The sequence below is a fragment of the Bufo bufo genome, chromosome 5 (genome assembly GCF_905171765.1).
Source record: "Bufo bufo chromosome 5, aBufBuf1.1, whole genome shotgun sequence".
NCBI lineage: Eukaryota > Metazoa > Chordata > Amphibia > Anura > Bufonidae > Bufo > Bufo bufo.
The window spans coordinates 371,552,348-371,569,396 of record NC_053393.1 but is presented as its reverse complement, the minus strand read 5'-3'; the positions used below and the strand labels follow the sequence as shown (position 1 = coordinate 371,569,396).

The window sequence follows — 17,049 nt, the reverse complement described above, 5'->3', positions numbered from 1 at the left end:
AGCAGTGTCATCCACAGATTCCCTCCCCATAGCAGTGTCATCCACAGATTCCCTCCCCATAGCAGTGTCATCCACAGATTCCCTCCCCATAGCAGTGTCATCCACAGATTCCCTCCCCATAGCAGTGTCATCCACAGATTCCCTCCCCATAGCAGTGTCATCCACAGATTCCCTCCCCATAGCAGTGTCATCCACAGATTCCCTCCCCATAGCAGTGTCATCCACAGATTCCCCCCCATAGCAGTGTCATCCACAGACGCCCCCCCCCCCCCCCATAATGGTGTCATCCACAGACCACCATTAGTTCAAAAGCACACCTTTTTGGTTCCAAATTTTTTTTCCCGTATTTTCCTCCTCAAAAACCTAGGTGCGTCTTATAGGGCGAAAATATTACCTTATATTGCTGCTGCTGACTATTGTGTTCTTTAAAAAGTTCCTGTTTTGTTCAAGGCTCGGAAAATCTTATTTTAATTAACTTTAAAATATTTTATTTATCTGTTCTGTGCAGTGCTATTAAGAAAATGGCAAGTTTTGTATTTTGTACTTTTGCAGTAATGCAAATATGTTATTTACTTTAGTTAAAAGATGTTTTATTTTGAAAAACACTGTGCATTTCAGTTCTTGAGTTGAGCATAACTACATTTCAGTATCATCAGTAATTTGTGTGTGCTTTTGCCTTAAAAATCCAAGCAAATAGACTTCTAGCACAAATCCCTTATATCGCATTGCATATTGTTTTCGCAATTTTTAGGATCGCAATCGCACAAAATTCCCATATCATGCAGCCCTAAATATCGGTATAAATTATCGTCCATCGGCCTGAAAATTCACAGATTATCGATATCGGCTTTAAAAAAATCAATATCGGTCGATCCCTACTGTAGACCTGTGCGTCCTTATGGATAGGCATTCAGCATATTATTGTACACATTGCTTAATACAAATGGTATACTATTTGCAGTGATGTCTCTGAGTCCATGTTTGCACCATATGACTTGTTTTTAACTACAGTTTGGATAAGTATTTTTAATTGTAAAAGATATATAATATATATATATAATTTTTTTTTTTTTAAGTATTGTGGCCATTGTGTACACATTCTTGTGTATGTAGGTGGTTATAGTATTGTTTGCGGCTGGTTAGTATATTATACCCATGTGGCCTAGGTAGCTATAGGCATTTACAGTTGTTTTTGTAGTTTGTAATATAAACTAGACGGTCTAAAGGTGCACCGGGTTTATCATCTGGGCCGGCATCAGACACTTTGATCAATCTTGCACATTTGTAGACTGTCTAGTCTTAAAGGGAATCTGTCACCAGCTACCTCCCTCAAACTGTTTGCCTAGACGCATAGCTGTGGTTCACCTGGCTAAAACGTTTTTCTTTTGTCGATCCGAGGTTCCGTTTTGCAGGTTATGATGCGTTTTTCCGAATATGCATATTGGGCCATTGGTGCAATGTGGGTATCGCCATTGCTCTTGTTGCACCTAAGCGCCACTCATTTGTACCCAGCCCCTCCCTGGCTGTCCAGACTGTGGGAAAGGGCTGCCCACAGACAGAAGTGGAGCTTGGGTTAATCCAGAGCAACGGTGCCGCCTTTATTGCAGCAAAGGCTTATTTTACATATTAAGTATCATAACTCGGGAACGGAACCTTGGATCAACAATGGCGTTTTAATCTGGTGAACTACAGCGACATGGCTGTGGAAACAGTTTGATAGGGAGGTCACTAGTAATAGAGTCCCTTGAAGTATTCACTCTCTGGAAATTGGACCGTATTAGTAAATCTGCCCTAAATTTAGATGTTGTTTTCTTTCAGTGACAATATGTCTTCTAGCTTCATATCAAGTTTTTGTTGCCCAGAGCCTAGCCTTTCAATTGGACAAGCACATTTATGTACAATTGCTGGCTTTATAACACCATCGAAAATCCAGCAGTTGATGGAGCATCTACGGTAGGCCATGAAAATATTTAGTTATATTTTCTTTCTAAAGTTCAACTGGTCATTTTAGTATTATACTGAAGCATGTTGCAGCTTCATTCTGCATGAAGTGTGCATGGAAAAAATTACAAGCATTTAATATAATGGCTTTATTTTACCTCTAGGATTTCTAAAATAAATAAATCAAACTGTTAGTGTCTCGCCATTTCCTGTGAAGTAAATGTTATCTATTGTTCCATTTTTGTCAGCTATTTCAGGGTTGAACTTGACTCCAGTTTTCTAATGGGATTACTAACAAGAAGTGCAGAAAAAAGGCTGCCTGGCCAGAATCACTAAACTGTCTTAAAGAAGCAGTCTGGGATTTTTTTTCTTTTCTCATTTCCTCAGTTTGTAATGTACATGAGATAAATACCAATGCTATTAATTTTGTAAGGTTTAGGCTACTTTCACACTGGCGTTTTGGTTTCAGTTTGTGAGATCCGTTTCAGGGCTCTCACAAGCGGTCTAAAACGGATCAGTTTTGCCCTAATGCATTCTGAATGGAAAAGGATCCGCTCAGAATGCATCAGTTTGCCTCCGTTCCGCCTCCATTCTGTTCTGGAGGCAGAGACCAAAACGCTGCTTGCAGGCGTCCGCCTGACCATGCTTAACGATCCCTCCTGGTATTAGCACTCCTCCCTATTCGGCCCAGGTGCTTTTAATTAGCAGGAGTCTGCATAAGGGTATAAATTCCTACCTCTCAGTTGGAGATTCTGAGAGTATGTGATAAGGTGAGTTCCATACCTGTTCACATGGTGCAGTACTGCACGGCGGCCATCGTTGCTTCGGTGCTGTGCTGGTGGGTTGGTGGGGCCCAGTGCCAGGGTGGCTTTGCCAGACAGCGGGGGCACTGTTTGACTGCTGGGTCCCGCTGCCTGCTGGTGCGGTGCTGTGGTCGCCGTGCAGCGCTGCGCCAAATTTAGAATAGTGTCCCAATCAAAGAGGCAACCTTGTCGTGGTGAGTGGGCCTATGCTTTTTGATCAAATGCCTCATGTATAGCATGCAACATAGGGGTAGGTATACGATTAATTGCGCTGAGAAGCAATGTAAATTATGCTGAGAAGCAGTTATTAGATAAAAACATTTGAGGATGTGCGATCCAGTTCTTTTTCTTATATTTTACATGTTTTAGTTCCATCTGTGGTAATCCAGTAGACTACCTGAATTACTGTACCCTGCATGCAGCGGTATTTTTCCGGCTGAAAGCTGGCATTCATGACTGAAACCCGACAGATCCCATTATAGTGAATGGGGATCCAGAGGTGTCTGGATATGGTAATTCCGGTAGTCTGCTCCTCTGCTGGAACAGAGTACAGAATACCGCAGATTTGGACATAGCATTACTGATAGCTTAACGTATACCTGAGTTTTTTTTATTTTTTTTCAGTTTACATAATGGCTGTGCTTCTTTGTACAATCATAACTGTGAAGGAATAGGTCTTTTTGGGCTTCCCTAATGTCTTCCTCAACAATATTATTCCCTTTTTTAGGTGCACAGCTTATAGAAACATAGAATGTGTCGTCAGTCAAGAACCGTTCGGCCCATCTAGTCTGCCCAATATACTGAATACAATGAATAGCCCCTGGCCCTATCTTATATGAAGGATGGCCTTATGCCTATCCCATGCATGCTTAAACTCCTTCACTGTATTTGCAGCTACCACTTCTGCAGGAAGGCTATTCCATGCACCCACTACTCTCTCAGTAAAGTAATACTTCCTGATATTACTTTTAAACCTTTGCCCCTCTAATTTAAAACTATTTAAAAATATTCTCTCCTCTTTTACCTTGTTGATTCCTTTTATGTATTTAAAAGTTTCTATCATTTCCCCTCTGTCTCGTCTTTCTTCCAAGCTATACTTGTTAAGGTCCTTTAATCTTTCCTGGTAAGTTCTATCCTGCAATCCATGTACTAGTTTAGTAGCTCTTCTCTGAATTCTCTCCAAAGTATCAATATCCTTCTGAAAATATGGTCTCCAGTACTGAGCACAATACTCCAAATGAGGTCTCACTAGTGCTCTGTAGAGCGGCATGAGCACCTCCCTCTTTTTACTGGTAATGCCTCTCTGTATACACCCAAGCATACTGCTAGCATTTCCTGCTGCTCTATGACATTGTCTGCCTACCTTTTAAGTCTTCTGAAATAATGACCCCTAAATCCCTTTCCTCAGATACTGAGGTTAGGACTGTATCACTGATTTTATATTCTGCTCTTGGGATTTTACGCCCCAGGTGCATTATCTTGCACTTATCAACATTAAATTTTAGTTGCCAGATTTCTGACCATTCCTCTAGTTTTCCTAAATCCTTTTCCATTTGGTGTATCCCTCCAGAAACATCAACCCTGTTACAAATCTTTGTGTCATCAGCAAAAAGACACACCTTACCATCGAGGCCTTCTGCAATTTCGCTGATAAAGATATTAAACAATATGGGTCCCAGAACAGATCCCTGAGGTACCCCACTGGTAACAAGACCATGGTCTGAATATACTCCATTGACTACAACCCTCTGTTGTCTGTCCCTCAGCCACTGCCTAATCCATTTAACAATATGGGAGTCCAAGCCCAAAGACTGCAATTTATTGATAAGCCTTCTATGTGGGACAGTATCAAAAGCATTACTAAAGTCTAGATAAGAGATGTCTACTGCACCTCCGCCATCTATTATTTTAGTCACCCAATCAAAAAAATCAATAAGATTAGTTTGACATGATCTCCCTGAAGTAAACCCATGCTGTTTTTCATCTTTCAATCCATGGGATTTTAGATGTTCCACAATCCTCTCCTTAAGTATGGTTTCCATTAATTTCCCCACTATTGATGTCAGGCTTTACTGGCCTATAGTTGCCCGATTCCTCCCTACTACCTTTCTTGTGAATGGGCACAACATTTGCTAATTTCCAATCTTCTGGGACGACTCCTGTTGCCAGTGATTGGTTAAATAAACCTGTTAATGGTTTTGCTAGTTCACCGCTGAGCTCTTTTTTAATAGCTTTGGGTGTATCCCATCAGGCCCCTGTGACTTATTTGTATTAATTTTAGACCACTGACTTAGAACCTCTTTCTCTATAAAGACACATGCATCAAAAGATTCATTAGTCTTCTTTCCTAACTGAGGTCCTTTTTCCTTCATTTTCCTTTGTAAAAACTGAACAGAAGTATTCATTGAGGCAGTCAGCTAGTTCTTTATCTTCTTCCATATGCCTTCCTCCTTTTGTTTTTAATTTGGTAATTCCTTGTTTTAGTTTCCTTTTTTCATTTATGTATCTGAAGAATGCCTTATCTCCTTTTTCCCCTGACTGAGCTAATTTCTCTTCTGCCTCTGCTTTAGAAGCTCTTATAACTTGTTTGGCCTCTCTTTGCCTAATCTTATAAATTTGCCTGTCATCCTCGTTTATTTTTTTATTATAATTCCTAAATGCTATCTTTTTGTTTTTAATGATTTGTCCACTTCTGCTGAGTACCACAGTGGTCTCTTCCTTTTTTTTGCAATTTTCTGTTGCCTTCAATAGTGCCACTTTTAAGTAGTCCCATTTCTTCTGGACTCCAATGAAACTGTTCCAATCTGATAGGGACTCGTATACCACTAATCTAATTTTAGAAAAGTCAGTTTTTCTAAAATCTAAAACTTTTTTTTGTGTGGTGTGACTCAGTGACACTGACTGGTGGTCACTAGATCCCAAGCTTTCCCCTACAGTAATATCAGATTCCAAATTCCCATTTGTAAATACTAAATCTAAAATGGCCTCCTTCCGGGTTGGCTCCTCAATTACTTGCTGTAGAGATAATCCCAGTACGGAATTTAAAATATATGTACTCCTGGCAGAACTAGCTATTTTGGTTTTCCAGTTTACATCAGGAAGATTGAAGTTTCCTATAATGACAACTTCCCCCTTCAATGTCATTTTAGCTATTTCCTCAACTAGTAGATCATCTAATTAGTTGACTTGGCTAGGTGGTCTATATATCACACCTACACGAGTTGCCTTATGATTATCAAGCTGCAAGGTAACCCAAACTGACTATAAATTGTTCTCGCTAACTTGTATCAAATTTGATTTTATGCTATCTTTCACATACAGGGCCAGCCCCCCCCCCCTTCTTGCCTTCTCTGTCTTTCTTGTATAGAGAGAACCCTGGTATTGTTATATCCCAGTCATTACTCCCATTGAACCACGTCTCAGTAACAGCCACTACATCTATATTCTCAGATGCCATTTTAGCCTCAAGTTCATTGATCTTATTCCCTAAACTGCGAGCATTTGTAGACAAGAATCTGAGCTTGTCCTTTCTACTGGCATCTTCTGGCATTGTTCCGGGGGGCAGTTGGACTGCTGGATTATCACTCTTTTGCCCCCCTTTCCTAGTTTAAATGCTCCTTAGCAAATACTTGGAACTGTTCACCGAGGACATTCGTTCCCTTGAGAGAAAGATGCAAACCATCTTTCTTGTACAGTTCTTTTCCATTCCAACAAGAGCTAACATGAGACACAAAGCCAAACCCTTGGTTCAGACACCATTCACCAAGCCATACATTGAATTTCTTAATACGCATCTTCCTGTCATGCTGAAGGTTATGCACAGGCAAAACTGCAGAGAATGAAACAGTTGATGCAACCTCCCGTATATCCTTTCCAAGTGTGAAAAGCTTCTTTCACCTTTGAAATCTCATTGCAAGCCAGATCATTTGTCCCAAGATGGACAATAACATCCACCTCCCTTTCCTGCTTTGCTGCCTAACAATATTAAGGATCCGTCGTCTATCCCTGCTAGCGGTAGCACCAGGGAGACATCTCACAACACCATTCTCCTCAAACTTCACACCTCTTATGATGGAATCGCCCACCAACAGCTGCTTACTATCAGTCCTCATTTCTCTCACAAGCAGGGGGCGTCTCCTTTCTGTGGAATCTGCCAGCACTGTACTGCAGTGACGTTCTTTCCCTTACTTCCCACTATGTTTGTATTCAGCTCTGGAGCCCACAGAACAGATAAGGAGGGATACATCACTCTTCTAGAAAGGCAGGAGGCTCCTGTGATCTTCAGAAGCAGTGTAGAAGCAGTTCTTTAATCAGGCTCAGGATTTCAACTAGCTCTGACACGCCCCCACTTCCTCTCTGCAGTCTTGCAAATTAGGTGGAAGTGAGACCCCTAGTGGCCATGACTTTATATTTTTTTTATATTTTTTTTCAGGTAAATGCATGCATATTTTTTAAATGTAATGATTTAGAAATTTGCTAGTTACACCATTCTCTATTCAATGAAATAAAATTGTGTGAAAGTACAGTGACCCTTTTAATTTACGATTTTATCAGTGCCGTTTTGTTCATCTGCCATCAATATAACACGTTGACTGACTCTCCGAATCATACAAGTTGTTAGTTCTGGATCAGAAGTCAATTTTTCTACGAGATGCTCAATGCGACTAACTTCTGATCCACTCCACACAGTCTGTATGATATAGAGCAGGGGTGCACAACCTGTGGCCCAGGGGCCACATGTGGCCCTTGATACCCTTCTGTGTGGCCCCCAACAGTCTGGTAACAGACATGTGTGTCTATGTTTTGTGGCTGCTCAAATGTATTTTTCATGTATTCTTCCATTAGATGGGAGTCCTGGAACTGTAACTAGACATTAATGGTATATACTGTATGGTCAATATGCCATAAATACAGTATTGCAGTTGTTAATACCCCTTTACATTTTATTTTCCGCCCTTGATGTTGGTTCAGTCTGATAATATGGCCCCCACCCACAAAACGTTGTTCACCCCTGATTTTGAGTCGGTCACATAGTACAAAGGAGGAAGATGCTAAGCTGATGAATCCGCTTCGGAATCAACTTCCACAACAACATCACAGAGCTGGTGGATGTTAGAGAACTTGCGCTCCTCCACCTTACGTTTGAGGATGCCCCACAGATGCTCAATAGGGTTTAGGTCTGGAGACATGCTTGGGCTGTCCGGCACCTTTTTCCTCAGTTTCTTAAGCAAGGCAGTGGTCATCTTGGAGGTGTGTTTTGAGGTCGTTATCATATTAGAATAGTGCCCTGCCTCAGTATGTCACAGTACATGTTGGCATTCATGGTTCCCTCAATGAACTGTAGCTCCCCACAGCCGGCAGCACTCATGCAGCCCAATGCCATGACACTCCCACCACCATGATTGACTGTGGGCAAGACACACTAGTCTTTGTAGTCCTCACCTGGTTGCCGATACACACACTTGACACCATGTGAACATAATAAGTTTATTTTGGTCTCATCAGACCACAGGACATGGTTCCAGTAATCCATTTCCTTAGTCTGCTTGTCTTCAGCAAACTGTTTGGCTTTCTTGTGCATCGTCTTTAGAGGAGGCTTCCTTCCTTCTGGGATGCCATGCAGACCAATTTGATGCAGTGGGCGTCGTATGGTCTGAGCATTGACAAGCTGACCCCTCATACATCTATTTTGAAAAGACAACCTCTGGTTATGACACTTCAGGGTGTTGGCAATCTTCTTATAGCCTAGGTCATCTTTTTGTAGAGCAACAATTTCAGATCCTCAGAGAGTTCTTTGCCATGAGGTGCCATGTTGAACTTCCAGTGACCAGTGTGAGAGCAATAACACCAAATTTAACACACCTGCTCTCCATTCAAACCTGAGAGCTTGTAACACTAACGAGTCACATGACACGAGGGAGGGGAAATGGCTAATTGGGCACAATTTGGCCATTTTCACTTAGGGGTGTACTCAATTTTCACTGAATTAATTTGTGGAGATTGTTGTAAGTAGGCCAAGAACAATAATTCTCTATAAATTAGTTTCTCAAAGGAAATGTGTCACCAAAATCTTTATCTGCCAGTTAAAACCAGATAGTAACACATCACCTTTTTATCTAATCTGATTTTATTTCCTGAATGCAGATTCTTTATTCTTTTCTCTGAACATGATTATGGGGGCATGTGGCAGGCGCAGCACTATGAAGTGCCTTTTGCGCTGTGGCATTAGAAGAATCTTGATATCTCTGACTTTTAGTCTAACCAGACTGTCTATTACTCTGTAATTCCTCTAGCGCCGTTCTATGCAAACAGTAGGTTTAAAGAGCACACCAAATGCTTGAAATAACTTCTTTATTAACTTAAACTTTTCTTCATGTATAACACTGCCGCCTCCGTAGCAGATTGTCCATGTACATAACACGTGTTGAAAAGATATCACAAAATAGTGGTGTGGAGAAAGGGAGGTTTCTGCTTACTTTTACTAATTCGTGCCATGTTGGGATGTTAAACGTCTATGTGTATTGTAAAGGGTGGGACATTGGAACAGACCTCACTTACTCAACGTATACATTGTCTCTGTGTGTATTCGCCTGCCTGTGTTGATTATGTTAACCATGGTGTACCATGATTATATCACGGGCCGAGGGGAGGATTCTATGTGGGTTGTAACCTTGTGTTATGGGTTAATGCATATTTGTTGTGGGTGTCTCCCTTGCATGGGAGGAGGGCATAAAAGGGATGACTCAACTGCTAATTAAACACACTGATTTTACCCCTTCATGGAGTCTCGGCGCATGTTTGGGGGACTGGGATCTTCTATTCGCCTTATTTCGGATTTTCGGCTGTGGGTTCGGGAGTAAGCTGCATAAGGGCTCATCTGTATTATATGGGTTCCTTTTACAGTGGTATGCATAAGATGGTGGTTCAACTGTTCAATCTTGTCATTTAACATATAAAATGGTGGATATATTTCACTCTTCAGTTCAGACTCTCACTTTAACCACCTCAGCCCCCCTAGCTTAAACACCCTTAATGACCAGGCCACTTTTTACACTTCTGACCTACACTACTTTAACCGTTTATTGCTCGGTCATGCAACTTACCACCCAAATGAATTTTACCTCCTTTTCTTCTCACTAATAGAGCTTTTATTTGGTGGTATTTCATTGCTGCTGACATTTTTACTTTTTTTGTTATTAATCGAAATTTAACGATTTTTTTTTGCCAAAAAATGTCATTTTTCACTTTCAGTTGTAAAATTTTGCAAAAAAAACGACATCCATATATAAATTTTTCTCTAAATTTATTGTTCTACATGTCTTTGATAAAAAAAAAATGTTTGGGTAAAAAAAAAAAATGGTTTGGGTAAAAGTTATAGCGTTTACAAACTATGGTACAAAAATGTGAATTTCCGCTTTTTGAAGCAGCTCTGACTTTCTGAGCACCTGTCATGTTTCCTGAAGTTCTACAATGGCCAGACAGTACAAACACCCCTCAAATGACCCCATTTCGGAAAGTAGACACCCTAAGGTATTCGCTGATGGGCATAGTGAGTTCATAGAACTTTTTATTTTTTGTCACAAGTTAGCGGAAAATGATGATTTTTTTTTTTTGTGGTATCTCCGTACTCAGGAGAAGTTGGGCAATGTGTTTTGGGGTGTCATTTTACATATACCCATGCTGGGTGAGATAAATATCTTGGTCAAATGCCAACTTTGTTTAAAAAAATGGGAAAAGTTGTCTTTTGCCAAGATATTTCTCTCACCCAGCATGGGTATATGTAAAATGACACCCCAAAACACATTGCCCAACTTCTCCTGAGTACGGCGATACCACGTTTGACACTTTTTTGCATCCTAGGTGGACAAAGGGGCCCACATTCCAAAGAGCACCTTTCAGATTTCACCAGCCATTTTTTACAGATTTTGATTTCAAACCACTTCTCACGCATTCTGCCCCTAAAATGCCAGGGCAGTATAACTACCCCACAAGTGACCCCATTTTGGAAAGAAGACACCCCAAGGTATTTCGTGATGGGCATAGTGAGTTCATGGAAGTTTTTATTTTTTGTCACAAGTTAGTGGAATATGAGACTTTGTAAGAAAAAAATAAATAAAAAATCATCATTTTCCGCTAACTTGTGACAAAAAAATTAAAAATTCTAGGAACTTGCCATGCCCCTCACGGAATACCTTGGGGTGTCTTCTTTCCAAAATGGGGTCACTTGTGAGGTAGTTATACTGCCCTGGCATTCTAGGGGCCCTAATGTGTAGTAAGTAGGTAAATGACCTGTGAAATCCGAAAGGTGCTCTTTGGAATGTGGGCCCCTTTGCCCACCTAGGCTGCAAAAAAGTGTCACACATGTGGTATCGCCGTATTCAGGAGAAGTTGGGCAATGTGTTTTGGGGTGTCTTTTTACATATACTCATGCTGGGTGAGAGAAATATCTCGGCAAAAGAAAACTTTTCCCATTTTTTTTTTTATACAAAGTTGGCATTTGACCAAGATGCTTATCTCACCCAGCATGGGTATATGTAAAATGACACCCCAAAACACATTGCCCAACTTCTCCTGAGTACGGCGATACCAGATGTGTGACACTTTTTTGCAGCCTAGATGCGCAAAGGGGCCAACATTCCTTTTATGAGGGCATTTTTAGACATTTGGATCCCAGACTTCTTCTCACGCTTTAGGGCCCCTAAAATGCCAGGGCAGTATAAATACCCCACATGTGACCCCATTTTGGAAAGAAGACACCCCAAGGTATTCAATGAGGGGCATGGCGAGTTCATAGATTTTTTATTTTTTTTGGCACAAGTTAGCGGAAATTGATTTTTATTTTATTTTTTTCTCACAAAGTCTCCCTTTCCGCTAACTTGGGACAAAAATTTCAATCTTTCATGGACTCAATATGCCCCTCAGTGAATACCTTGGGGTGTCTTCTTTCCGAAATGGGGTCAAATGTGGGGTATTTATACTGCCCTGGCATTCTAGGGGCCCTAAAGCGTGAGAAGAAGTCTGGAATATAAATGTCTAAAAAATTTTACGCATTTGGATTCCGTGAGGGGTATGGGGAGTTCATGTGAGATTTTATTTTTTGACACAAGTTAGTGGAATATGAGACTTTGTAAGAAAAAAATATATAATTTCCGCTAACTTGGGCCAAAAAAATGTCTGAATGGAGCCTTACAGGGGGGTGATCCATTCAGACGTCCGTATGTGTTTTGCGGATCCGATCCATGTATCAGTGGATCCGTAAAAAACATACGGACATCTGAATGCAGCCTTACAGGGGGGTGATCAATGACGGGGGTGATCAATGACAGGGGGGTGATCAGGGAGTCTATATGGGATGATCACCCCCTGTCATTGATCACCCCCCTGTAAGGCTCCATTCAGACGTCCGTATGTGTTTTGCGGATCCGATCCATGTATCCGTGGATCCGTAAAAAACATACGGACATCTGAATGGAGCCTTACAGGGGGGTGATCAATGACGGGGGGGTGATCAGGGAGTCTATATGGGGTGATCAGGGGTGAATAATTATTAGGCTTAGTGGCCAGTGCGAAAACTGCAGGAATTTATGTTTTTTGTTTAACCCCTTAAGGACTCAGCCCTATTTCACCTTAACCCCTTAAGGACACATGACGTACCGGTACGGCATGTTTCCCGAGTCCTTAAGGACACATGACGTACCGGTACGTCATGGCTTTAAATCGCTATTCCGGCGCCACGGGGGTTAATTGGAACAGGATGCCGGCTGAAATCATTCAGCCGGCATCCTGTAACAACGCCAGGGGGGGTCATTTGACCCCCCCCGTATCGGCGTTCGCAGAAAACCGCAGGTCAATTCAGACCTGCGTTTCCGGTCCATTCGGGTCTCCGGTAAAAAAGGGTCTCCGGAAAAAGACAGATTGGTGGCGTGATTATACACCACCAATCGCAGTACGAAGATTTGAAGAGGCAGTGCTGGCCCTGGTGCTGAATGCTGCTGTCCAGGGTGCTGATTGGTGCAGGGGAAAGAGGCGCGAGATTCAAACTTCCTGCGCTCCTCTCTCCTCTCCCCTCCTCTTCCTGTTCTGCACGAGCACCCTGCAGCACCGTCCAGCACCAGCTCCTGAGTCCCCCTAACCGTCATCCATCACCTTCTGCACCCATCGCCCTCCAGGTAGGTTAGGGTCAGTGAGGGAGAGGCACCGTTAGGCAGGGAAAGAAAGGAAAAGTTAGTTAGGAAAAAAAAAAAAAAAAAGCACTTTTATCTAAACTTTTTTGTTTCAGCTTTCAGACCCTAGAAGCCCGCCCCCCCCCCCCCCGCCCCCACCACCACTTTATTTTTTTTCTGCGTGCGCTGACTGGCCGGCACTCTTAGCGTCCGGCCACTGTTAGCGCATCGCCCGCCCCACCATTTTTTTGCTTGTACTTTTTAGTACGCGAACACCCGTGCCCCCACACACACACGCACATACAATAAAGGTTTACACACACGCACATACACACGCACACACATACCCATGGCCCGCCGGATGTTCTCGGTGGAGGAGGCATATGCCCAGATTGCCTCCGACTCCGAGAGCCCCAGTGAGGATGAGGCTGACCCCACGTTCCTTTTGTCATCCGCATCCTCCATCATCATCATCTGATGACGATGAGCCCCCAAGGTGGCGGAGACGCCGGCAGGCGGAGCCAGGGGCCCCACATGCTAGGGATCCTGTGGCCCACCCTAGTACGAGCCGCCCTGGGGTTCGTACTGGTTTCCCGGCCCACCAAATAAGCCCACCGGAGCCCCCTGCCGATGAACTTAGCTGGTTTCCCCCAGTGGACTTTGAGCCCGAGATGCCGGATTTTGCTGGCAATCTAGGAATCCAGATTCCCACAGTGGGGTTTACTGAAATGGACTTTTTTTTTTTTTTTTTTTTTTCAGTAGCTCATTTGTGAATCTGATGGTGGAGCAGACGAACCTGTACGCCCAACAGTTCGTTGCTCAGCACCCGTGCTCATTTTAGACCCGGTGGCTGGACGCCGGTCAGTGCAGCCGAGATGAGGACATTTTGGGGCCTCGTGCTGCATATGGGTCTAGTGCAAAAACCCAGTGTCAGGCAATACTGGAGTGGGGACATCCTCTACCAGACCCCACTCTACAGTATGGCCATGACACGCTCCCGGTTTGAGGCCATCCGGAAATGTCAGGATTATTCCGATAATGCAGCATGTCCCCCCCCCCCCGAGGTGATCCTGCCTATGACAGTCTGTATAAGATACGGACGGTCATCGATCACTTTGGGGCCAAATTTGAGCAGGCCTACGTACCTGGAAGGGAGGTCGCGGTTGATGAGTCTCTCGTTGCGTTCACGGGGAGACTCAGTTTCCGCCAATCCATTCCCACTAAGTGGGCGAGGTATGGCGTGAAGCTATACAAAATTTGTGATAGTGCCTCAGGGTACACTTACAAATTTTGTGTGTACGAGGGGCGAGATTCCCGTATTCAACCCCCAGAATGTCCCCCCACTCTGGGTGTTAGCGGGAAACTCGTGTGGGACCTTATGTACTCACTGCTCGATAAGGGTTACCACTTGTACGTGGACAACTTTTATACTAGCATTCCCTTGTTCAGGTCCCTTGCCGCCAGATCCACGTTCGCTTGTGGGACCGTGCGGAAAAAATCAACGCGGCCTCCCTGCCCACCCCCTCCAGGTACCTATCCCCAGGGGTGAGACCTGTGCCCTTACCAGTGGAAACCTGTTGCTGGTCAGGTATAAGGACAAGAGGGATGTCCTTATGCTGTCCACAATCCACGGTAATGGCATCACCCCTGTCCCTGTGCGAGGTACCGCGGCAACGGTCCTCAAGCCCGATTGTATCGTCGACTACAATCGGTATATGGGAGGAGTTGATCTCTCTGATCAAGTTCTCAAGCCATATAACGCCATGCGCAAAACCCGGGCATGGTACAAAAAAGTTGCGGTCTACTTGGTACAGGTTGCCATGTACAACTCTTTTGTACTATCCCGAAGCGCTGGCAGCACAGGGACATTCCTCCAATTCTATGAGGCAGTCCTCAAGGACCTGATCTTTTCGGACCGGGAAAGAGCAGAGGGAGTACCTCGGGAATTGGAGGCGCCCGGATCGTCCCTGGCCAACATTTTCTAGGTGTGGTCCCCCATACTGGAACGAAGGGACGAACCCAAAAAAGATGCAGAGTGTGTCACAAAAGGGGGATACGGAAGCACACCACCACTCAATGTGACACTTACCCCGATCATCCGGGCCTCTGCGTTATCGATTGCTTCAGGGAGTATCACACTTCCATGGAGTACTACATTTTTATAATCTCCAACAGTCCCCTAGAGAACATAAAGAACTATGTCTCTCAGACTTTGGAGACACGGAATTTTTTTTTTTTTTCAAAAAATATTAGTTTTAGTGCAGGCATCCTCAAACTGCGGCCCTCCAGATGTTCTAAAACTATAACTCCCAGCATGCCCAATCAACCTACAGCCATCAGCAGGGCATGGTGGGAATTGTAGTTTTACAACATCTGGAGGGCCGCAGTTTTAGGATGCCTGCTCTTTGTTTCCAAAGTCTGAGAGCCATACATATTGGGCATCGCCGCGTCCGTAAAAATCTTCTCTATAAAAGTAACATGTAACCCAACCCCCCCCCCCCCCGGATGAACAGCGTTAAAAAAAAAAAAAAATTTTGGACACCTAACATCACAAAAAGTGTAAAAGCGAGCGATCAAAATGTCATATGCACCCCCAATTAGTGCCAATTAAACCGCCATCTCATCCTGCAAAAAATGAGCCCCTACATTAGTCGCCAACTAAAAAAAAGATAATATAGTGTAAAATCTAAATAAAATCTAAAATGTAGACATATTCGGTATCGCCGCGTCCATAAGAATCTGCCCTATAAAAATAACATTTGACCAAACCCCTCAGATGAACAGCGTTAAAAATATAAAATAAAAACGGTGCCAAAACACCCATTTTTGGGCAAAATTTCCATTTGAATCCTTTTTTTCCGGTAATAAAGCAAGGGTTAACAGCCAAACAAAACTAAATATTAATGGCCCTGATTCTGTAGTTTGCAGAAACACCCCATATGTGGTCGTAAATGGCTATATAGCCACACGGCAGGGCATAGAACGAAGGGAACTCCATATGGTTTCTGGAAGGCAGATTTTGATGGACTGTTTTTTTTGTTTTTTTTACACAATGTCCCATTAGAAGCCCCCCCTGATGTAGCCTAGACTAGAAACTCCAAAAAAGTGACCCCATCTAAGAAACTACACCACTCAAGGTATTCAAAAGTTACTTTACAAACTTTGTTAACCCTTTAGGTGTTCCACAAAACTAAATAGCGATTGTAGAAACAATTTTAGAATTTAAATTTTTTGTTACCTTGCCTCAAAAAAGTGTAATATAGAGCAACCAAAAATCATATTTACCCCTAAAATAGTCCCAAAACAACAACCACCTTATCACGTAGATTCCTAGATGGGGTCACTTTTATGGAGTTTCTACTCTAGGGGTGCATTAGGGGGCTTGAAAAGGTACATGGTGTGAATAAACCAGTCCAGCAAAATCTGCCTTCCAAAAACCATATGGTGTTCCCCTTCTTCTATGTCCTGCCGTTTAGCCAAATAGTAGTTTACGACCACATATGGGGTGTTTCTGCAAACTACAGAATCAGGGCAACCCATATTGAGTTTTGTTTGGCTGTTAACCCATTTTTTTCAGTAATAAAGTAAGGGTTAAAATGGAAAATTTTCCAAAAAAATAGAAATTCCAAAATTGTTTCTCCATCTGCCATTAACTCTTGTGGAACACCTAAAGGGTTAACAAAGTTTGTAAACCCAGTTTTGAATACCTTGAGGGGTGTACTTTCTTAGATGGAGTCACTTTTTTGGAATTTCAATTCTAGGGGTGCAAGGGGGGGCTTGAAATGGGACATGGTATAAACAAAACCAGTCCTGCAAAATCCATATGGCGTTCCCCTCTTTCTATGTCCTCCCGTTTGACCAAACAGTAGTTTACGACCACATATGGGGTGTTTTTGCAAACTACAGAATCAGGGCAACCCATTTTGAGTTTTGTTTGGCAGTTAACCCTTGTTTTTTTCCTGGAAAAAATTTATTATATTGGAAAATTTTCCAAAAAATCAAAATTCTTACATTTTATGTCCATTTGCCATGAAGTCTTGTGGAAGACCTAAAGGGTTAACAAAGTTTGTAAAAACAGTTTCGAATACCTTGAGGGGTGTAGTTTCTAGAATGGGGTCATTTTTGGGTGGTTTCTATTATGT

General features: G+C 42.8%; 1 protein-coding gene across 1 annotated transcript in view; it reads left to right on the top strand.

Annotated features, from left to right (window-relative positions):
* Positions 1–17,049, top strand: part of RPP40 (ribonuclease P/MRP subunit p40) — a 254,762-nt gene that overhangs the window by 223,239 nt on the left and 14,474 nt on the right. The window contains exon 7 of the mRNA XM_040432763.1: positions 1,819–1,953. Coding sequence (XP_040288697.1) covers positions 1,819–1,953 — 135 coding nt within the window. The remainder of the gene's footprint in view (positions 1–1,818; positions 1,954–17,049) is intronic.